Source organism: Heterocephalus glaber, unplaced genomic scaffold (assembly GCF_053883595.1).
Source record: "Heterocephalus glaber isolate CG9 unplaced genomic scaffold, H.glaber_assembly_v1.0 deba00000594, whole genome shotgun sequence".
NCBI classification, from domain to species: Eukaryota; Metazoa; Chordata; class Mammalia; order Rodentia; family Bathyergidae; genus Heterocephalus; species Heterocephalus glaber.
In genome coordinates, this window is record NW_028258151.1 from 20,817,349 (window position 1) to 20,839,681 (window position 22,333).

General features: G+C 58.3%; 2 protein-coding genes across 5 annotated transcripts; one reads left to right on the forward strand and one right to left on the reverse strand.

Moving 5' to 3' along the window:
- Positions 1–1,157: 1,157 nt before the first annotated feature.
- Positions 1,158–17,547, forward strand: Trpm5 (transient receptor potential cation channel subfamily M member 5). Its single transcript, XM_004852622.3, has 24 exons — positions 1,158–1,274; positions 1,739–1,919; positions 2,730–2,896; positions 3,542–3,725; positions 5,197–5,261; positions 5,422–5,613; positions 5,947–6,049; positions 7,409–7,527; positions 7,907–8,257; positions 8,325–8,465; positions 8,576–8,699; positions 9,169–9,314; positions 9,757–9,869; positions 10,069–10,161; positions 10,315–10,573; positions 11,077–11,195; positions 11,374–11,506; positions 11,602–11,776; positions 14,675–14,828; positions 15,266–15,447; positions 15,650–15,782; positions 16,303–16,375; positions 16,681–16,747; positions 17,081–17,547. Exons 1-24 carry the CDS (start codon positions 1,158–1,160, stop codon positions 17,245–17,247), a joined length of 3,558 nt encoding a protein of 1,185 aa, XP_004852679.2. The 3' UTR covers positions 17,248–17,547.
- A 1,051-nt stretch (positions 17,548–18,598) lies between these two features.
- On the reverse strand, positions 18,599–22,174 carry Tssc4 (tumor suppressing subtransferable candidate 4). 4 transcript variants are annotated; one of them, XM_087205500.1, is made up of 3 exons: positions 20,699–22,174; positions 19,969–20,094; positions 18,599–19,848 (listed from the first exon to the last, which is right to left on the reverse strand). In XM_087205500.1, the coding sequence occupies exon 3, from the start codon at positions 19,813–19,815 to the stop codon at positions 18,856–18,858; it is 960 nt and encodes a 319-aa protein (XP_087061626.1). In that variant the 5' UTR covers positions 19,816–19,848; positions 19,969–20,094; positions 20,699–22,174; the 3' UTR covers positions 18,599–18,855. The 4 variants fall into 4 exon arrangements, with proteins under 4 accessions (XP_087061626.1, XP_021120080.2, XP_021120079.2 ...); XM_021264421.2 differs by having other exon boundaries at positions 20,586–22,174; XM_021264420.2 differs by having other exon boundaries at positions 20,201–22,174.
- Between the last annotated feature and the right edge of the window lie 159 nt (positions 22,175–22,333).

The following is a 22,333-nucleotide window of genomic DNA, read 5'->3' on the forward strand; positions in this document are numbered from 1 at the left end:
CTTGCAGTGCCTAAAGCCACCCAGCCCTCCCTCCCACTCTGCCCTTCGTGTATGGTGGGCCTTCTCTGAGAATTACATGTTTCACAAAGACCATCTGTGGCCAGCCACTCTCCAGGGGGCCGGGGGCAGCCATGGCAGATTGGGAACCCACTGGTGGGAAGCGCGAAGCAGCAGGGCAGCCCAGGAGGGACAGCATGCCTGGGGAGCCTGAGGCCTGTTCCCTGCTGGAGTGAGTCCAGGAGACCTCTGCCAGTGGCCAGAGTCTTCCCACCCAGCTGTGCACCTGGCACCGGGAGACCATGGTGGAGCCAGTGAGCTCTCACCCCAAGCTTTCAGTAGGGTGGCAGGATGCTGGCTGCTGCTCCGGCTGGTGCCTGTGCTCATAGACAATGGGCAGCTGTCCAGGGAGATGCTGGGGGGCCTGGAGGGACCTGGCTCTATGTCACACAGGCCAGCCCTCTGGGTCCCTATCACACAGTGTGGGGCAGAGGGGCCCGGCCTCACTAGGGAGTGGGTGAATGGTGATGCCAGAAGCCTTTTCTCCCTCTGCCTGCTGAGCCAGGACTCGGTGAAGAGATGGGTGGATTCCTGGGCCATGAGGGTACCCCCCCACACACCCTGTGGTCCTCAGGCCCCTGCACCTGAGCTGGGCACACCTAACTGCTCAGCTGTCCACCTGCCCAGCCACAGGTCCCAGAGGTCCTCATCTCGGGCCTGGGGGTGACAGGGGCGTGGGGGAGTGAGCTAGAAGACTGCTATTCCCACACTGAATCTTTTGGGGTTTCCAGGACACCCCTGCAAAAGCCTCCAGAGAACTGCTGACCAGTGTGGCTGAGCCCAAATACCTGGGGTAGGGTGAGTGTTGGGACCAGAGCCAGGCAAAGGGGCCCACCCTTGTCCCCCATCCTCACCTGAGAAGGAACCTGACCTGGCTATGCACAGGCCAGAGACAGCACCCTCACGGGGAGATTTGAGGCAGGGGCCAGCTGAAGAAACTCTCACTGGGGCCAATGTGGCCTTAAGAGTCCCTAGATCTCTGCCAGCATGTTGTATGGGGGGGTCCCCTGTCAAGACAGCAGCAGCCCACCAAAGGACATGGAATGAGGGGTCTGGTTTCTTCAACCTCAAAGGTCGTATGTCCTTGCAGAGAAGCCACCATGCAGCCTGCCCAGGGCTCCTGTCCTGGGAGCCCCCCAGATGCTTCACCCAGGCGGGTGCCAGGCCTGTGTCAGGGTGAAGTTGACTTCGGAGGATCTGGGAAGAATCGAGGCAAGGTAGGGGTGGCCTCACCTGAGTGACCTTGCCACGCCCAAAGCCCTGAGGCTGAGCACCCAGTGCTCACCTACTCCGGGGCTACTTCCGTGGACCAGGCTCAGAGCCCTGAGACCAGGGCAGCATTTTGGAGCAGGAGTGACTCTGGCTGCTGCCTCCTACCCCCCATCAATAATTGAAACTCCAAGTGTCCACCTGAGAGGTCTAGGAGCCACTGGGGTCAGGTGTGTCCAGATCCCTTGCCCAGCCCCTTGACTGAGGAGGAAGCCACACTTCCCCAGGGTTGCAATCACCTGGCCACATGGAGGTCCAGGAAGTATGACCCCTGACCCAAAAGGGCCTCAGTGGTCTCTCTCCCCCTGCCACCTGCCCCACCTCTCAGTGTCCCCCCTCACTACCCAGTGTCCCCTGAACCCTAAGCTCCTCCAGTCCCCCAGCCTGAGCCCACTTGTACCTTGTCCCTCAGTTTGTGAAGGTCCCCAGCAGTGTGGCCCCCTCTGCACTCTTCAACCTGCTGCTCACTGAATGGCACCTGCCGGCCCCCAACCTGGTAGTGTCCCTGGTGGGCGAGGAGCGGCCCTTCCCCATGAAGGCCTGGCTGCGGGACGTCTTGCGCAAGGGGCTGGTGAAAGCGGCCCAGAGCACTGGTGAGGCTCCCACTGCTGCTCCTGGAGCCTGGATGGAGCTCCCTGGAGGGCCCCCACCCAACCCCTGCAGCTGTTGTTTGTTATTTCCCACCCTTGGCCCCCTCGGTGGTGTCCAGGGCTGAGCAAGCAGCTCTTGGGATACACTGCAAATGGGCCATGGGTCCTGCCCCACCATGGCTGCCTCTCCACTCCCAGGGCCCATAAGCCCGGGGGAGGCCCCCACTGCCACTTGCCTGTGCAAATGCCCTGAAGTGTACCCAGTGACTGCCTATGTCAGCCCTCACGTCCCCTGGTCATTGATGTCAGAATCAAGTTATGGCGCTTTATTGTGAGGCTAACTCTGCCTATAGAAGCCCAGTAGGAGGACCCGGGATTTCTAAATTCTTTACTGCAGAAATGATCATAGCTCATGGCTTCGAACAGCCATGGCTGAGGGGTTTGTAACCAGAGTTCTGGTCCAGCAGGGGTTTGGAGCAGAGTTGTGTCCTGCTGTGTCCAGGTTGTGTGCAGCCACAGTGTAAGGGGGTGGAGATAACACACACCCTACAGGCCAATGGCAGGGGCTACTGCCTCTTCATTGGGCTGGGGACTTGGCTCTGGGATTAGCCAGCCCCAAGCCTCTTGGTGGCCTTAGACAGGCTCCTTGCCCTCTTGAGCCTCAGTTTCCCCACCAGTGCTTCAAAGCACCTGACCACGGTTTCTCAGTCATTGGTCATGGTTGGTCCAAGGGCTCAGGGCTCATCTGCTGAGCCTGGGCAGGTGGGGAGGACCCAGGGACACAATGAGCCTTCCCTCGCTCCATCTCTGTAGGTGCCTGGATCCTGACAAGTGGTCTCCGCGTGGGCCTGGCCCGGCACCTCGGGCAGGCTGTGCGCGATCATTCTCTGGCCAGCACATCAACCAAGATCCGCATGGTGGCTATCGGCATTGCCTCGCTGGGCCATGTTCTGCACCGTCGGCTTCTGGATGATGCCCAGGTGAGTGATTGGCTTCCAGTACAGTGGTTGCTAGGGCTCAGTGGGCCTGGGAGGCTGGAAGGGAGATGGACAGGTCAGTTCCTGCCCTCAGGGCTTACAGGGGTGGATGGGGCCCTGAAGGATTGGAAGTACGGGATGAAGCTGTGGTAGGACAGGAGTAAGCGGGAGTGGAGTGCCGGGGTGCAAGGCCAGCGTATACCACCAGGTAGCAGCATTGCTCAAGAGGACAGACCTGCTGTGGTGTAGACTTGGGCGATCAGGAGTCTCCTTGGCCCCAGCCCTGCTGGGCCACTGCACCCAGTCGCTGTGTGACCCTGACCAAGAACCTTTCTGGGCTGGTTCTTGTTCATGTCCCCCCATCCCAGGGTCCATCTACAACAGAGCAAAGTAGAGGCCCTGGAGGCCCTTGGTGAGGTCTGGACTCTGGCCCAGAGGAATCTAAGGAGGAGCTTCTGCAGGCCTGGCTATCTCTGTGTTCTGTCTGTCCAGGGGCCCCTGTCCCCCAGCCCAGCCTCCCTCCACCCAAAGGGGAGGAGACAGAAGTCTTGCCTGGGCCCCATAGCACAGTGGCAAGGAGTGTTCTGCAGCAGTGTGCCCAGGCTGCTTCCTGAGGACTCGGCCTTGTCTGTCTCCCACATGGCACAGGAGGACACTCCCATCCACTACCCTGAGGACGATGGTGGCAGCCAGGGCCCCCTCGCCCCCCTGGACAGTAATCTCTCCCACTTCATCCTGGTGGAGCCAGGCACTCCTGGGAAGAGGGATGAGCTGGCAGAGCTGCGACTGAGACTGGAGGAGCACATCTCCCAGCAGAGGACTGGCTACGGGGGTGAGGCCCACAACTGCTAGGGAATCTGCCTGGGGCCCAGTGAACCCAAGGACCTGGAATACAGCGGTGGGGAGGGAGTCTAGGAAGGGGGAGGCGGGCCTTCTTGGCAGAAGGTACCCCCACCATGTGCTGGAGCATTGAGAATGGGCTGCATGGGGCTTAGGAGGAGGAGCTGATGGGCAGGGCTGGCAGAGGGGTACATCTGGGTGGTGGCCTCACCAGTCAGTGACTTTCCTGCCAGAAGGTGGTTGCAGCTCTGTTTTCACTGGGGCTGCCCTGGCTGTAGGCTCTGGCTTTAAGAAGCAAAAGAGGCCAGGTGTGGTGGTGCATGCCTGAAATCCCAGCACTCTTGGAGGCAGAGGCAGGAAGATCTCAGTTAGAGAACAAGCTGACCAACTGATCCTGTCTCAAAATAAAAAATTTTTTAAAAAATAGAAAGGGCTGGGGATGTGGCTCAGAGTAAAGGCCTTGGGTTCAATATCCAATACTGAAGGGCGGGCAGAAATGAGAGAAAGACAGGAAACAAGGAGAGGAGGGAGGGAGGGAGGGAGGGTGGAAGGAAGGAAGAGGAAGGAAGGGGGGAAAAGATATACATAGTTTTAAGAGGCCCATGTCCCACCACTGACCCCAAAGCACATCGCCACCAAGGGGCAGCATTGCCCAGGGATGAGCGCCACTGTGGCTGAATTTACCAGGAAATACTAGCGTGTTAAAAAATATATTTATAAACACAAGATATAATTGTTTATAATAGGTATGAATAGTATGGAATATGAATAAGCAAAAATGCAACTCCTTTGTAAGGCCACCTTGGTAAGATGTGCTTTACAATGAGAACCCTAGGTGTCCAATTCCAGCAACATGTAAGTAGAATGTCCAGCCCTGCTGGCCCAGTACTGTGTGGCCAACTTGGTTCATGCTTGAGGCTCAGTCACCAGGCACCTTTCCTCATTAGAACGCCCCCTGCTGGAGGATCAGCTTCCCTGTGGGTGACTCTAGACTTCTCCAGGCTCTTTTGGCGATTTGCTCCAAGACCCGGGAAGCCCAGGCTTCCCTGGGGGCTTTGCAGGCTGGGGGGGCCCGAAACACTCCCTCTCACTCTTCGATCTGCTCAGTGCATCTCCTGACAGCCCCATCCAGGAGGATGTCATGGGCTGGGGCAAAAGGAACCGGCAGTTTCTTTACATTAAACGACGTTGAAATCACTATGAGTGGGCCATAAGGGACCATCTTGGACAGAGTAGATGTAGAACTTCATTCCTGATCCTCAGGCCCCGAGGCTTTAACTTGCAGCCTAGAGCCCATCCTTTATTAGGAGAAAAATCTTTCACTAGCTGTGCCCAGAAATGTGGCAGCTTGAGGCCTTGAGGTCAGATTAGTCACCCACCTTGCCAAGAGGGTACCTCAGCTCCTCGCCCACTATGCTGGTTCCCCTGAGCACTGGAGAGACCTCATGGCTGCTTGTCCCCAGGCACTGGCAGTATCGAGATCCCTGTTCTTTGTCTGCTGGTCAATGGTGACCCCGGCACCCTGGAGGTAGGGGCATCGAGGAGTTGTGGGCCTGACTGAAGCCCTTGGGAGGGGTGGTGGGTCCACAGAGAACCCTGGGACAGGGGAAGAAGGGGGCACCCCCAAGTGTGCATCCAGAGGTCACCCGGGCTGACCAAGGTCTGCTCTGCCCTCCCTGCCCACTCAGAGGATGTCCAAAGCTGTGGAGCAAGCCGCCCCATGGCTGATTCTGGCAGGCTCAGGGGGCATTGCGGATGTGCTTGCTGCCCTGGTGAACCAGCCCCATCTCCTGGTGCCCCAGGTGGCTGAGAAGCAGTTGAGAGAAAAGTTCCCAGGGGAGCACTTCTCCTGGGAGGCCATCCTGCACTGGACTAAGCTGGTATGTGATGCCCAGAGGTGGGGGGCCTCTGGGCATCTCAGTCCCCTAACTCTCCTCCTGGGGTGGGGCTGGGCCTTTAGGAAATCTCTGGCAGTGCAGTTTCTGTGTCCTCCTTGTCACCTGGCACAGGCCCTTCGCCTCTAGCTGCCAGGCCCCCACACTCCTGCGTCAGGCTCTCAAGGGGCAGGGGCCCTTGGTAGCCACCTCTGCCTGGGCCTGTGGGTGGTTGAGAGCTGGACTCAGCAGGTAGAGGGTGCATGTCCACCCATCTGGGACTCTGCTGGGCTCTGTGCCCTACCATGGTGCCCTGAGAGTCCATCCTGCTGTCCTCAGCTGCAGCATATCACCTCACACCCGCACCTGCTCACCGTATATGACTTCAAGCAGGAGGCCTCTGAGGACTTGGACACTGTCATCCTCAAGGCGCTGGTGAAAGGTGAGGCATCCATGGCAGCAGCACTTAGAGCTGCTGGGGATCTGGCTAGTGTTCATGGTGGACACCCACTTGCCCTTCCCAGGTGGGGACGACACACAAATTCCTGAGGTGTCCTGTGTTGGGAACGCTGTATGCACATTGCTTTTTAGTCTTCTCACTGGGTCACTGGATGGTGTACCCAGCAATAATTCCAGAACACTCTCATTACCCCACAAAAAGACCTGTGCCCATAACCAGTCACTTCCTCTCCACCAGCCCTGCCAACCACCTGTCCACTTCTGTCTCTATGGATTGGGCCACGTGTAGCAGCTCATGTAAATGGAGAAGATGAGGCCTTTGGTATCCACCTTCTATGTTCATCATAGTGTCCTCAGGTCCATCTGTGATGTACCATATGACCAGAGTTTCCTTCCTTTTGCAGGGGGAGTTGAGACAGAGTCTCGAGTCTCACTATGTGAGACAGGCTGGCCTTGAATTCACTGTGTAGCTCAGGCTAACCTCAAACTTGCAACAATCTTTCTGCCTCAGTCTCCCAAGTGTTGGGATCACCGGAATGTGCCACCATGCCAAGCTTGTTTCCTTCCTCTTCGAGGCTGTGATGACATCCTAGTGTGGTTATTTACCCTGCAGCTGATGCACATGTTTGATTGTCACTCATGTGCTTTCCATCCGAACCAAATGTGCTGTGGGGCTGAACTCGGGCAACCCTGGGCAGGGGCACACAGGTCCAGGCTGGGGCAGGCAGTGCCAAACAAGGGTGGGATCCCACTTGGGTGAGGAATCCCTCCACAAGGGTGATTCTGTGCTCAGGGTCTTCCTCCAGGACAGTGAAGCCCGGGGAACTCCATACCGACCCCTCCTACTTCCCATAGGCATCCTGGGAACCCCATGTCTACTTCACGGTCATGGGGACAAATGCCTATATGGTTCACTTTTAGAGGACAAAGGTCCCTAGAGGCAGTGGCCCACCTAGACACTGGAGACCTAGCCCCAGTAACCTGCAGGGCCAGGTCATGGCCCAATCCCTTCCTTATGGCAGAACTGTGACCTTGTGGGAACATACTGCTGCACCCCATCCATGGAAGGGGCTCTTGAGCCTTTAGTGCTAGGATGTAGCCCCAAGGCCCGGATGTTAACTGAGGCCTGATTACTAGGAGGCTCCCTTCCATTTCACTGGACCCTGTTTCCAGAGGACCCAGGGCACCCACATTGTCTCCTGGATTCTCACAGTCTTGTACCTCTCATCTCTACTCAGAGGCAGCAGCTGCCAGCCCTCCAAGGCTCTTCAGGCCCAGTGCAGAGCTCTAGCCCTTGCCCAGGGCTCTGTGGGCCCTCAGTTGCTGCTTGCTCTGCCCACAGCCTGCAAGAGTCACAGCCAAGAGGCCCAGGACTATCTGGATGAGCTTAAACTGGCCGTGGCCTGGGACCGTGTAGATATCGCCAAAAGTGAGATCTTCAGCGGGGACGTGGAATGGAAGGTGCTTCCCGGGCCCTGATTCTAGCCACCCAGGATAGGGACCATACTGAAAGTTGGGGACAACTGGTCCTGTGGCTGCTGTCTGGGCCCACTCTGTCTTCCAGATGAGGGTATCAAGACAAGGCTAGTAAGGCACACAGGACAGGGTGGGTTTTCCAGAGGTACAGGCCAGCCCAAAGCCCAAGCGAGGTCATGGTAAACCTCAGTATTCACCAGCACATCAGGACCCTTCTTATCTCAGGTGCACAGGGCCCATGTGCTCTGCTACCCTGTGCCTGTCCCATCTGGGGGACAGGCTGGGCACCCAGGGAGGGACTGGTTCTCCCACCTGGCCCCTCTGCCCTCCCGCTCACTGTCTGGTCTCCCCTGGGTGAGCCTAGTCCTGTGACCTGGAGGAAGTGATGATGGACGCCCTGGTGAGCAATAAGCCTGAATTCGTGCGCCTCTTTGTGGACAACGGTGCCAACGTGGCAGACTTCCTGACTTACGGGCGGCTGCAGCAGCTTTACCGCACCGTGGCCCCCAAGAGCCTGCTCTTCCGCCTGCTGCAGCACAAGCACGAGGAGGGCCGGCTGGCGTTGGCTGGCCTGAGTGCTCAGCAGTCCCGGGAGCTGTCCACCGGATCGCCTGCCTTCTCACTGCACGAGGTCTCCCGTGTGCTCAAGGATTTCCTGCAGGATGCCTGCCGTGGCCTCTATCAGGATGGCTGGGCGGCCAGCCGGAGGACAGTGGTGAGTACAGCAAGCATGGCGTGGGCAGGCTGGTTCCCAGCTGGAGGCCGACATCCGTGTCCTCCAGGAGAGGGGCCCAGCCAAGCGACCCATGGGCCAGAAGTGGCTGCTGGACCTCAGCCAGAAGAGCAAGGACCCCTGGAGAGACTTGTTTCTGTGGGCTGTGCTACAGAACCGCCATGAAATGGCCACCTACTTCTGGGCCATGGTGAGCCACATGTGTGCACAAGGCTGAGTCGGACTCCCCAGAGTTTCTGGGAGGGGGGATTGGATAAGGGTGGGGCAAGGTGGGTGGTTCCCTGAGAGTCTATATTCCAGGGCCAGGAAGGGGTGGCAGCTGCTCTGGCTGCCTGCAAAATCCTCAAGGAAATGTCTCGCCTGGAGACGGAAGCTGAGGTGGCCCGCACCATGCGGGAGGCTAAGTATGAGCAGCTGGCCCTGGGTGAGTGGAAGCTGGGTGAGCAGGCTGGGACAGTGTGGGGAAGGGGACAAAGGGGCCTGGCTCCCCTCCAGGCCACCTTTTAGAGATGTATGGCCCAGGGTGACCTTGGTGACCTGTCCTGCAGAACAGGCCAGAGGGATGGCTACTCCTAGGGGTAGAGGTCAGCCTTGAAGTCTTAGATGGGAGGTGACATGGTGCAGACAACATAGCCCCACACACCCGGACACACACTGGCCCTGTCACAGCGTGGAAGGCATGTGGGCTGATGGAGGTCCCCACAGTCCTGACAGGAGGGAGGGAGGACCAGCAAGGGCAGGGGTTATGGAGGGGCCCTGGGTGGCCAGGCAGGGACAGTCAATGGCTCAGTACCATGGGGGCCAAGGCGCATCCCACAGAGCCAGCCGGGGCAGAGGTTCCAGCTAGTGCTGGAGCTGGCGTTAGCACATATCCCAGCGGCCTGGCTCCGCAGACCTCTTCTCCGAGTGCTACAGCAACAGTGCGGACCGCGCCTTCGCACTGCTGGTGCGCAGGAACCGCAGCTGGAGCAGGACCACCTGCCTGCACCTGGCCACCGAGGCAGACACCAAGGCCTTCTTTGCCCATGATGGTGTGCAGGTGAGGTGCCAGCCTGGGGATGCTTCAGGGATCAGGCACATAGGCAGGGTCTAGGCCACCCCCGGGACAGTGTGGGGCCCAGCTGACTGCAGCTCCACCTATGTTCCAGCCAGGGGCTTCTGGGCAGGGTGGATGGTTCCTGCTGCCTCCTCAGGCATGCTCGTCCCACCCTGGTCTCAGAGCTGGTGGTGTTTCCTGGGGCTGATCCTTCTTGACCCCTGAGGCCCCCATGGCCCTTACTGAAGATTCACAACAGCAACAAAATCTGTGCTTCTAGGAGGGGTTCCCAAAGGCCACCTTCCCACCAGGATGCCAGGTCTGTTTGGCTGACCTTGACAGGCAGCTGACATTGCCAGGTGCCTGGGGGAAGGGCATCTCTGGCATAGGACACAGGACAGGCAAAAGTGTGGTGGAGGATGGCCAGCAGGGTTTTTTATTTTAGGCTTTCCTGACCAAGATTTGGTGGGGGGAAATGGCCACGGGTACCCCCATCCTGCGGCTTCTGGGTGCCTTCACCTGCCCTGCCCTCATCTACACCAACCTCATCATCTTCAGGTGGGTTGAAGTGTGTAATAGTCAGATGCCAGAGTGACTCTGTACCTCCCTGAGTCACACATCCCTAGGGGCCCCTTTGCCTGCTTTCCCTGTGCCCAGCTGGTCACACTGGCCTTGTCCTTCAAGAGATTCTTACCTCCTTTGCTGGCTGGGTGCTCAGGGCCCTTCCTGGGGCCCTGAGCATCCCTCTGTGCCACAGTGAGGATACCCCATTGAGGACAGGCCTGGAGGACCTGCAGGAGCTGGACAGCCTGGACATGGAGCAGAGCCTGCTGTGCAGTCCAGGCCATGGGTAAGGGCCCAAGGGACCAGGCAGGATGTAGGGGACCGACAACAGGCAGCAGCAGGAGGCAGAAATCTAGGGGCAGAGATGGGCTCCCACGGGGCCCCACAGCTCAGTACCTGCCTCATCACAGAGCCTCTTCTACTCCTTTGCATGGCACAGGGTAGAGGAACCAGTGAAGATGTCTGGGGCTCATGGAAGCCGAGGCCCACCAGCGGCCTTCCTGCTTACACGCTGGCGGAAGTTCTGGGGTGCGCCAGTGACTGTGTTTCTGGGGAATGTGGTCATGTATTTTGCATTCCTCTTCCTGTTCACCTACGTCCTGCTGGTAGACTTCAAGCCACCTCCTCAGGGGCCATCAGGGCCTGAAGTCACCCTCTACTTCTGGGTCTTCACACTGGTGCTGGAAGAAATCCGGCAGGTCAGTGGCCAGACCACCCCAAGGCCCAGGCTCGCACAGCATATGGCTTTGCACAGGTCCTACTCTGGGGATTCCTCACTGTAGAACTAGCACAGCACAGCACCTCCTACCTTCCCACTTTCCTGGTCCTTGAGCCTGGTCATTGATTGAGCCCTGATCCCAGCTCCACATTGATCTTGGTCATGGTCCTCCTAGTCTGAATGTGAACCCCAACTTGGACCATTGACTGAGTCCAGACACTCAATACAAACTGATCGTGAACTATGGTCACAGAACCCTACCTCCAATGCAAGCTGACTTCAGTTTCTGTTCCTAGACTTAGCCCTGAAATATCTTCAATTGACCCCAGTTCTAGTCATCAACTGGGTTTTGGCCACAAAGGGAGAGCCCCGATTCCTGTGACAGACTGAGCCCTGGTCCTTGCAGATCCCAACCTCATCAAGGCCAGGCTGTCTCAGCAAGTGGGCCTGAGTGGCTATCAAGAGGCTCTCCCCCTCTGTTAGGGCTTCTTCACAGCTGAGGACACACACCTGGTGAAGAAGTTCTCTCTGTACGTGGAGGACAACTGGAATAAGTGTGACATGGTGGCCATCTTCCTATTCCTTGTGGGCGTCGTCTGCAGGTCTGTGGCACCAGAGGCCTTGCACCGTCAAGTGGGCAGGCCTCTGTGAAAGTAACTGGGCCTCAGAAAGCCTGGTGTGGCCTTGGACCTGCCTCTTGGCCAATATGCTATGTGTCCTTGGGGAGTTTCTTTTCCTCTCGGGACACGAGCAGCCCTTCCAACCTATGTTCTCCTCCAGGATGCTGCCCTCAGTATTTGAAGCTGGACGTACAGTACTTGCCATGGACTTCATGGTGTTCACACTACGGCTCATCCACATCTTTGCCATCCACAAGCAGCTGGGACCCAAGATCATCATAGTGGAGCGGATGGTGAGCCCCTACCTGGAACCCCAACTGTGGGTGGGTGGTGAACCCCAACCAATAGCTCCCCCAGGCAGCTGCTGATGCCCTTCCCCTCCCCATAGATGAAAGACGTCTTCTTCTTCCTCTTCTTCCTGAGTGTGTGGCTCGTGGCCTATGGTGTGGCCACCCAGGCACTGCTGCACCCCCATGATGGTCGCCTGGAGTGGATCTTCCGCCGTGTGCTCTATAGGCCCTACCTGCAAATCTTTGGACAGATCCCACTGGACGAGATTGATGGTTTGCTCACAGCCAGATGGGGTGGGCAGGGGGCCTTCTGTGCCAGTGTGGAATAGGAGCCCTCTATAGCAGCTAAATGAGGTGCAGTTTTTGCAAGCCTAGGACATATGGCTCTCCAGAGAGGCCTGCTGAGGACATGGGGACCTGGGCTGGAGCTGGCTGAGACAAGGAAATCCCTGAAGCCCAGACTCAGAGCAGGAACAGGACCAGCTCCATTCATGGATCCTCTGACCTTGACCCTGAGCTGGAAACCAAGACACAGGAGATCCCAAAGCAGCAGGGCTGGACTCTAGCTGGGGAGGCCAAGAGGAGAGCCTAGCTGGGGAGGTGTCTTTGAGGGCAGAGGGATAGACAAGCACTACAGGGGAAACAGGGCTACCCAGGCCACCTTAACCATCCATGCAGGGCCTTTCTGGGCCAAGGTATTGTCCCCCACACTCCCACCAGGTTCCCTGTACCACCTGCTGGGAAGGGCCCTAGGCTTGAGGCCATGCCACATAGCACCCTTGCTTCTGCTAGGGCCCCCGCTGGATGTGTATGCTGCCTGTTGTCATCAGGGGTGTCCCCTGTACTTGACTGGGCTGGTGGAGACTCTGGGACCTACCTCATGACAAACAGGTGCAGTGTGTGTGGGAGGCCCCCTCAGTCCAGGGGTTTAGTGGTGATGGGGAAAGTTCCTCTGGGCAGGGACTGGACCTGTGCAGGCCTCTGGGGTGGCTGAGATCAGTGAGGAGAGGGGCCCAGTCCCTCAGAGAAGCGGGGGGGGGGGGGGGGGGCTCAGGTGCCAGCTCTAGAACAGCAGCACTGGGGTCATTTGCTCAGAATGTTGTCAGAGAACTGGGGCTACACTGGCCATGGGCCCATCACAGCATAATGGGCAGTAGAGGACTGACCCCTACCAACCATCCACAGAGGAGGCACTAATGCCAGGCCAGGCCAAGAATCAGGACTTGCAATGAACATTTGTCAATGGCAAATACTCAGCAGAGATCATCAGAGCAAACACGGCCTCCAGGGATGCAGGGCTGGAGATTTCCTCTTAATTGAGTGTTTCTGGGCCTATTTCCCAGGGCTGTTTTCTCGGTCACCCACCCCTGCTGTGCCTTTGGTGTTTGCTGTCCTCTGGATCAGGTTTTCTAAGCCATTAGTTTAAGCACACCTTGCCTGCCCTCCAGCCCTCCACCCTCACCATATGGCCCCCATGCCTCAGCCCATGGGGCCCCGCGGGGCAGAAGGTGGGATGGAGGTGTCCCAGCCAGGGCAGGGTTGGGGGTCCCCCCCTTCCAAAGTGGCTGCATCTCTGGCCAGGTCAGCCCAAGCCACATGCCCTCCCCACTGATCTGGGTTGGGGGTGGGGGGAAGGCCTGGCCCAGCCTCTCTCTTCTGGGACTAAAACCACCTGGGGAAGTAGAGGGGCTCCAGTCAGGCCCTCCAGCCTTGGGCAGCCTCTGTGAGTTCTGCAGGGCTGCAGTGGACATGGCCACAGGCAGAGTCTGGCCATGGAAAGTGCCCAACCAGGGCTCACTGAATCCCCTATCCACATCCCCTCTGGGTGCTTTGGGATCAAAACCCAGGTCACTCACTGAGTCCACTGTGCTGCCAGAAAGAGAGGTATTCTCTAACACACGGCTGACCTGAGAGAGAAGCTGAGGCCCAGGCAGCCGCTTTACAGCTTACAGATCCTGGGGTCCAGGGCAGCCCTTAACTCCTCACACTGGCAGATTGTTCTTTCCCTGCTTGAGGCCCCAGGGGCAATCTAGTTTCCAGCCCAGCCTGGTAGAACTTTCTCAGATCCCCTCTCCTTAACCTCCAAGCTTTTATCAAATTTACAGCTTCACAAACATGGCTAACATGCCTTGACCATTTCTCCAGGGTGCTAGGAGGAAGGAGGGTCATGAATCAGTTGCAGGAGCAAATTCAGGGGCTGGGGGCCACCAGGGGGTGAAAGTGGAGGCACAGGACAGGACTGGAACTCTGCAGCAGGAACCCTTCACACAACACTCAACTTACTTGGGGACAAGTCAGGAACAAGACATGGACACAGGTCAGCAGGCTCTTAGACCACAGGGACATGGTGAACCTAGGTGGACCTTGAGAGATAGAGACCCCCAGAACCTCAGGGTGAGCTGGAGCTGGAGTTGGTGATAGCACAGAGGTGGGGGAGAGGTAAGTACATCCAACGCTCACGTGTAGACAGACAGGCCAGCACCCATCCTGGTGGGGGGAGGGTGGGGAAGTGGAGCCAGGGAGCTCCTCCTATTGACCAGGGGGAGCCTAACTCAGTGCTCCTCCTGCCCTGTTGAGCCAAGGTCTTCTGGGTTGGGGCATGGGGGCACTGAGGCTGAGCCCTGCCAGGAAGAAGCAGGAGGGGCTGGAGCTGTGATCTAGAGCCCCTTGGGGAGCTGGGGCTCCAACCCCTTTAGGGACTTCCTGCCCCAGGCTGTGGGAGCTCAGCCTGCAACTGAGCTCCATACTGAACTGCCTGGAGAGTTCTTCAGACCAGAGTAGTCAGTGCCTGCAGTGACCCTCAAAGGCTGCACCCCTGCCCCCAGCTTGGATCTCGTGATAAGCATTAGCAAGCCTTTAGTTGGGTGGGGCAGAGTTAGTTCATGCAACAACCAGCAGAAAGTCAGCATGGTCCAGACTTCCATCCAGCCCCACCTCCGATCCCCAGATGGTTTTAGCACTGCCTGCAGGGGAAGGTCTTAGCTCCAGCCAAGGAGAAGGTGTGGATGGCACTGGGCTGCCCAAATGCCTGGTTGCTGGGACTAGGGCTTCCTGTGCTAAACCCAGGCAATCCGGTGTGAGTCAGGGTAGTGAGCTGCCTAGCCAGCACCCTGCACCTGGTACCCTCAGCCCCAGGACAAGCTCCTGATTTAATGGCATCCCATCTTTCAGAAGCCCGTGTGAACTGCTCTGTCCACCCACTGCTGCTAGAGGACTCGCCCTCCTGCCCCAACCTCTATGCCAATTGGCTGGTTATCCTTCTGCTGGTCACCTTCCTGCTGGTCACCAATGTGTTACTCATGAACCTGCTCATCGCCATGTTCAGGTGCCCTCGCCTTGCTCAGGTCATTCTGCCCTTGCTGTGTCCACACAGGTCCTGGGGACCTCGCTGCTGGGTCCACCAGCAGTGGGGGGGGGGGGCGGCCCAGAGTGTGTGTGAGTGGGGAGTGGGTCCACCCTGGTTCCATGGGTCCTTCTTCCTCCAGGAAGCAGGCCCAGATCTGCACAGGCATGGTGGGGTGGAGCTCCAGTGTGAGTGGAGAGCTTCAGGTATCTGGAAGAGCAGGAAGCGGAAGGGCCCCCTGTGGGTGGGCCTCACTGCGGCACCCCTAGAGACAACTGTAGAGGGGATGCTAAGCTTCAGTCTCTGAAAGGCTCCCCATGGCTCTGGGACACCCAGCCTACTCCTGGCTGCACTGGGGGACAGGTTGTGTGCCAACGGGTGAGGATCAGTGGAGTAAGGACCCAGTGTGTGCCCTGCAGCTACACATTCCAGGTGGTACAGGGCAACGCTGACACCTTTTGGAAGTTCCAACGCTACCACCTCATTGTGGAATACCATGGGCGCCCCGCTTTGGCTCCGCCCCTCATCCTCCTCAGCCATTTGAGCCTGGTGCTCAAACGGGTTTTCTGGAAGGCAGTCCAGCACAAGCGAGAGCACCTGGGTGAGGCTGTGGGCAAAACCTTGCTGTCCCAAGGGCCCCTTGGGGAGGCCAGGGCCCTGGGGCTCCTCACTGGGCTCTGTCCCAGACCCAGAGCAGAGGCCCAGGGAGCACGAGGTCCACCCTTGCCCACCTACCTTGTAACCCAGCTGGGTGCTCTTGCCCTGGAGCTCCCCAAGTTAATCCAGACTTGGGGTCTGCCCAGAGAGAGACCTGCCAGAACCCCTGGACCAGAAGATCATCACCTGGGAAACTGTTCAGAAGGAGAACTTCCTGAGCAACGTGGAGAAGAGAAGGAGGGACAGCGAGGGCGAAGTGCTTCGGAAAACTGCCCACAGGTGTGGGGGAGGGCAGCTTGCAGGACCCAAGACCAGTTGGGGTACCTGTCATTTTCAGTGGTAGGGGGTTGAAATGCCTTAAAGTGGCCCTCTGGTGTCAGTGACAGGATACGGGCTGGGAAACTGAGGTTGAGGGAGCAGGGACCTGGCTACTCTGGAGTTGGGGAACATGGGCCAAGAAGCCTGGCATCTCCCTGCTGTGGGACTCTTCCTTCTTTCCATCCCCAGCCCTCCCTCCATGGCTGCATCCCCTTTGGCTCACTGGTGTGCCCAGAGCATGGATGGACCCCAAGCCCCTGGGAGGGCACAGAAATGCTCTGTACCTGTAGACTAGGCCCCAAGAAGCCCTCAGTCCTACCAGCCCCTGATCAGGAACAAGGGAAGAGTGGACAAGAAGGGTCCACAGTACCAGGCTGGGACACTCAGAGGCCTGGTGACAGGCAAGGGATGGGAAGCTCCCCTATACAGAGTGCAGTGCCACATGCTGCCACAGCCCACAGCTGCCCCTGCTCCTCCACAGAGTGGACTTGGTTGCCAAGTACCTTGGGGGACTGAGAGAGCAAGAGAAGCAGATCAAGTGTCTGGAGTCACAGGTAAGCTGGCAAGCAGTGCTCCCCTGGGGGTACAAGAGCAGAGGGCCCCGATAGGGCGGAAGAGGCCTCAGGGCAGAGACACATGTCAGCCTGCCACTGCCCCAAGTTACTTGAGACCAGGTAGCCTCCCAGAGCTGGTCCTGCAGACCCAAGGGTCTCACAATTCAGACTTTCACCATCCACTTGCCACATACTGTATAGAACCACGCCCAGAGGGAGGAGGGAGCCTGTGGAAGCAGGAGGGGGTACAGGTGGATGTGGGGGGCATCCCCATGTCCTGGCATCTTCCTGCCCCCACCCTCCAGGTAAACTACTGCACACTGCTCCTGTCCTCCATGGCGGACACACTGGCCCCAGGTGGTGCCTACTGGAGTAAGTGCATCCAGGGCATTGGGGAGTGTGGGCAGGGCTCTGCTCCACAATGGTCTGGGCTTCCCAACCTGCTCTGGAGGCCTCTGGTGCCCTCACTGGCTTCTGCTCCTGGGCAGTGCAGGTGCCAGCCAGCCAGGACACAAGGCCTTGGGATCCTCAGATCCCTGAGACCCTGCCTGGTGCTGCTAGTCCAGACATTCATTTTGCTCTGGGCTGTTTCCCAGGGGTATCCTGTGGGAACCCACTCTGAGGACCACCATGTCCTGGGCCTCATCTCCTAGGCCTGCCCAGGCTGGCATTCAACAGCTGAGGAAGGGCCTTTCTTCCCACCAGGCTCTCAGAACTGTGGGGGCAGGAGCTGGAAAGCCCCTTCAGGCCACAGAGGGGCTCCTGGTGGCCAGGAGCACCCAGAGGCTGTCCACCCTCAGGCACCTGAGCTGCATGGCCTGCCACACCACAGGTCCACCTGTCCTGGAGCCCCAGGCCTGGCTCACCAGTAACCAACCATTGCCACCTCCATGGAGCCCCCAGAGAGAAGTGGCCTTCCTGGGTAATCACCGAACACCTGTGCCTGGACATTTTCCTCAAAAATGAATCGAGCCTCCTGGAACCTTCCCGGGATCCCCAGGGTGACAAAGAAGTGTTGAGCGGTGGCTCCCCTGGTAGAATTGTGTCCCCATCTGGAGCCTCACTGGCCTGGACTAGGCAGCAACCTCTGACCAAGCACTTGAAATGGGGGCATCTGTCCAGGCTGGGCAGTTGCTTTGGGGCCTGCTCTTACCCCAACTGGCTTACAAGAGACTGACCTTTCTTTGAAATGCTAGTGGTTACAATTTCTGTTAAGATCCAAATGATCCATCGAATCACATGACCAGTTACATGGGTAGGGCTCGGTGTCCACTATGACTATGAGCTCTCCCCCACTCCCTCTCAGTAGCTGATACAGTGCAGGCTGGCAGACAAATTCGCAGTGGTCCCAGAATATGACTCCCAGTGGGTGCCCAATGCTATTTTCAGTGGAGCCTAGGAATATATTCACCTGGCCAGAACCATACCCCAGGACTGAGGCACCCAGGTAGCTCCTGTGTTGTCAGTAGAACACCTGGAGACAGGGGGAGGGCTTATCTTCCCTGTGGGGACGGGGGTTTGAGCTCCTTTGCTGCTTTTCTTCAGACCTCTGCCCTGGAACGGGGTCTGCAGAAGCAGCACCAAGAAAGTGCTCAGCAGCACAGCAGGATGGCATAACCAAGTCCCTAGGCCCAATCATGATGGAGATGTGCCCACCCCTGCCTGCCTTCCCTGCAGCCCAAGGACCACTCTTGTTCCCTAGAGCCCATCTTTGGTAGGGCTAGGCCCATGGCACCAGCAGTACCCTGCAGAGGGATCGTGATTTCAGGCAACACAATTCTGAACACTTGTCACGTGTCCATCTTCATACAGCCTGGGCAGGACACCAAGAAGGCACCCACCTAGGCTCCCTGTGGTTGCTGGCTCACACTCCAGCCTTCTTGTATGTCCCGACACATTCTCCCATCTTGCAGTCTGTACAAGCATAGGTGGACTCTGCCCACCCAGGCGTGCCAGGGGCCAAGCATCTCAGATGCTGGGCTATGAGTAACACTCCTGGAGGGCGTCTACCTTTTGCAGCCCCCTCAGTCTTCTGGGTAGAATCTGCCAGTGACAGATGCAGGTGACAACCCTCAAAGCAGTCCCACGCTAGACTGCTGAGGGTCAAATGTAGGGATGAGGTGGCAGAGAAAGACCACAGAGAAAAGCCAAAGTACCCTAGCTGCAGAAGGCTGCTATTGAAGATCTTGGGTGTGTAGGGCCCAGACAGACATAGAACTGGAGAAAGATCCGAAATATTTATTCTTCCCCCCCTCCCCGCCCCGGCTGCCCCCATGGACATCAGAGAACCAGGGCTTCTGGTGTCCCTGCCTACCCCCAACCCTCCTCCAGGTCCAGGTAAGGACCCTGCTCTAGAGATGGATGCCCAGAGCTGATGCCTCCTACAGGTAGCCCACTGGCTTTCTTCCAAAGAGGATGGTCCCCCTGCCAACCCAGTGACAGTGATTCTGACTACCCCTGCCTGCAGCCTGGTGGGGTAGTCAGGCTGGGTGTTCCTTCTCAGACCCCAGAACCTCGGGGCTGCTGTCCCTGTTCCGGAAGTGCTCTCTGCTTCGCTTCTTGCTGACATGGAAGCCAACTGTCTCTGCCCCTGGGGGGCCTGGTGAGGAGCCAATGCGGGCAGCCCCTGAAGGCATCACCACCTCATGCAACCCCTGGGGGCTGCTCCATTCCTCACGCTCTGGGCTTCCGGACCCTGCTAAGTGGGTCAGCTCTACAGGGCCCTCGCTCCCTGAGTCCCCTCTCGTCAAGACCCTCTTCCTCTCAGGTCTGGTCTCACTGGCCCGGGCTGGCTTGGTAAAGACTACTCGTCTTTTACCACAGCTGGAAGGGTCCTGGTTGAAGGAAGGTGTGTAGTCAGTGGGAACGGCAGGGCTCTGGGAGCCCAGGAAGGCCAGGGCAGCAGCCTGATTGCTCTGGTCGCTGGCCTCTGTCACATCCTCCAGGCTGTATTTGGTCCAGCGCTCAGGGTGTGCCACATAGTCAGGGACAGGGGGCCCCCTTTGGGGGTCAGGGCTCCTATGGGCCCTGCCTAGGCCTCCTACTGGAGGGTGGCTTGAGGGCACCAGGGGCCGCTTGAAGTCACCATTGTCACTCATGCTGGTTTGAGCTGTAGGGGGCGGCACCTGCCTGGCTGCCCCTTCCAGACAGTCAAAAATGCTGTGGCTTCGCTGGGAGAAGGTAGAGCTCATGCCTCGGAGGTGGAATGGCTGCACTGCTGTGGTGGGAGTGCCTATGGGGCGAGAAGAGGGTTCTTCCAGCTCTGGGGCTTCCCCACGCAGTACCTCTGGAGACAGTGATTCCACCTCAGCATCACCTGGCCAGCTGAGATCTGAGTCTGAGTCACTAAGAGAGATGGAGTCAGAAGGCAGGGTGTCACACTCTGTCACTTGCTCAGCCTCCGAATCTGGGGAAGGCTCACCGGCTCCCGCCTCAGCCATGTTTCCCCAGGCCACACCACACCAGTAGTTTGTCTGCGAAGAGAAAAGTGTATAGAACAGGTCTGTCTTGCAGATCCACCAGGCCTGGGCACAGCAGCATCAAGAACTGTGCTACAAAAGCAAAGGCCCTGGCCACGAAGGCCCTCCTCTCACCTGGTCTGCTGTGTGCCTCTGGTGCACAGTGGAACCTGGCTAGTTGGGCCTAGGAGCCCTGACGAAGATCCTCTGGGGTAAGGTGTTTTCTCAGGCCCAGGTGGGGAGCTGCTTGATAGGTGGGACCTGGCAGGAGAGAATCAACCATTAGAGCAAACTGCAAATAGGGCCACGAGAGAAGCCCCAACACCAACACGGGCCAGGCACGAGAGCAGGTGCTTTCGACCCCTACCTTATTTGATGCCGACAATGGCCTCCAAATAGGCATAGGACGTGGCCTACGTGGGGCTCGCTGCAGTTAGTACCTAACGTACGGTGCTGCGCGATTGGTACCGTACAAATGCCGGGCACCCCAGGCCAGACACGCAGCCTCCCGGTGCGGGGCGCTCGTGACGGAGGGGAATGGCACCCCTGCGCCTGTTTAGAGGTAGCAGGGGACTTGCCCAGGCCGCCAGGCTGAGGCTGCGGGGTGCGGCCAGCGCTGCCGGCTCCAGGGCCCTTGTCTTTAACGCCTGAGCTAACCCCTCCTGGGCTCCACTCCCGGCGGCCGGGACCCTGGTGGCCGCGGGTTCCGGAACCAAAAACACTTGGGCCGCGCTCCCCGCCCACACACGCACGGCCCTCTGGGAAGCTGAGTCCTATGCCGCCCTTGTGCCTCGGCTTCCGTGTCCGAAGAACTATAACTCCCGCTGAGTGCCGGATCGCCGCCCGCAAGTAGGCCCAGACGTGCCGTCAGTCCGCATGCGCCCGCACCGCCAACTGCTTCCACTTCTGGTGTCTGAGGCCGCCCAGGAAACCAGCACGACCTTAACCACGGAGAGGAAGGGGCGGAGCCAGTCCTGCAGGTCCCATAATGCTCTAGGGCTATCGGCCTGCAGCGGCTCCAGCGCCGCCTGCCGGAAGCTGTGAGAATAGCGATTGCCTCAGACAGGAAGTGCGTCATCGCGCACGGCGACCTAGAACCTTTTCAGAGGCGCTTCCAATTCTGGCTGGAACTGTCCACCCCTAACGCCCTCCGTCCATCTTCCTTTGGGGGTCGGGCTGACTTGGCTAGAGACCTTGGGTGGACTTGGAGACGCCTGTCTCGGCTCCTCACGCCAGGGGACCTGCTGGGCCTCGGTCCAGGTTTTGGAGCCCCGAGGCTCTTTCCCAAGGGTACTGGCCCAGCCTGTTTGTGGCAGGTGGTGGGTCAGCTACCCCCTAAAAGTGAGCTCTACAGGCCTTATGCCCTTGACCACTAGGCTGCATTGTCCCTTCTCTGCCCAGGGTGCCTTAGTTCTCCTCTGCTGCTGGATTGCAAATCTAACCCTGAAAAGCTGGAGTGAGGCCTCCCAACCCTAGGGGCTGTCATCTTGGCATTCCCTGGGGGGATCATGATTCAAGGACCTGTTTTTTTCCCTGCTTTGAGACAAAAGGGAAGCAGGCTCCCTCAGCCTCCTGATCTTCTGTATGACTTTGGCATATCTTACTCCTCCTTTCTCACAACCTTGCCAGGAATGCATGGTCTTGCTTCCAGAAGCCCAATATGAAGGTGACACCCAGGCCACGAGGCAACAGCCTTGGCCAGAAGTCCCTGGGGCCTTGGAGTACCGTGGGAAATGGAGAGAAGGCTCCTTGGGCGATTAACAGACCCAGCCCAGATGGAGGAGGGGAGGGGAAGATGGAGTTCAGTGGCAGAGCACTTGCCTAGCATGAGGGAGGCCCTGGGTTCAATCCCTGGCACTGGAAAAAAACAAAAAATACAACCAAACAAGTCAACCAGACAGGAGGAGGGCTGCTGAGACCCTGGGTAGGGGACAAAGAGTGTAGACAGAGCCAATGATTGTTAAGAGATGAGAAGGAAAAGGTGGTAGGGGCAGGGGTTGCTGAGGAGATCACTTCACCTCGGAGCCTCACTTTGGTGGACTGGGTAGGCTCCCCAGTAGCAGGTAAGTTTCTTCCCTGGCAGCTCTTTGAGATATGGCCTCAGCCACCCAGCCACCCAGGAACATTTACAGGCACCTAGACAAGCAGGGAAAGAACTTTGAAATGCTCCAGAGGGAGCAGTGCATCCATTCTTCACTGTGTGTCCCTTGGGAGGGGGGGGCATGTCTTGCAGTACCACCCCCAGCACATCCTGTACCAAATTCCCTGGCTGCCCCCTCCTGCCCCTCTGGACAAGCACACCCACGAGTTGAGGTAAGACTGAGGTCAAAGCTGGTGCAGGCATCACAGAGCCTATAAAGGGGCACCCACCACATGGAGAATTTCCTGAGGGTCCAGTCCTGCCCACTGTGGCCAGCCCCTCTTGAGCTGGTTCACCCTGGGCCTGAAAAGTCCAGAGCTGAGTCATACCCATGCCAGGCTCCCTTCAGCTGCCCCTTGG

What these genes read in the sequence shown, in the direction of transcription:
- Trpm5 (XM_004852622.3), top strand. Translation starts at nt 1,158, where the DNA reads ATGCAGCCTGCCCAGGGCTCCTGTCCTGGGAGCCCCCCAGATGCTTCA. An exon ending in GAAAGCGGCCCAGAGCACTG is followed by an intron (nt 1,920 to 2,729) that starts GTGAGGCTCCCA and finishes CCATCTCTGTAG; the next exon opens with GTGCCTGGATCCTGACAAGT. An exon ending in CTTGTGGGCGTCGTCTGCAG is followed by an intron (nt 11,196 to 11,373) that starts GTCTGTGGCACC and finishes GTTCTCCTCCAG; the next exon opens with GATGCTGCCCTCAGTATTTG.
- Tssc4 (XM_087205500.1), bottom strand. Translation starts at nt 19,815, where the DNA reads ATGGCTGAGGCGGGAGCCGGTGAGCCTTCCCCAGATTCGGAGGCTGAG.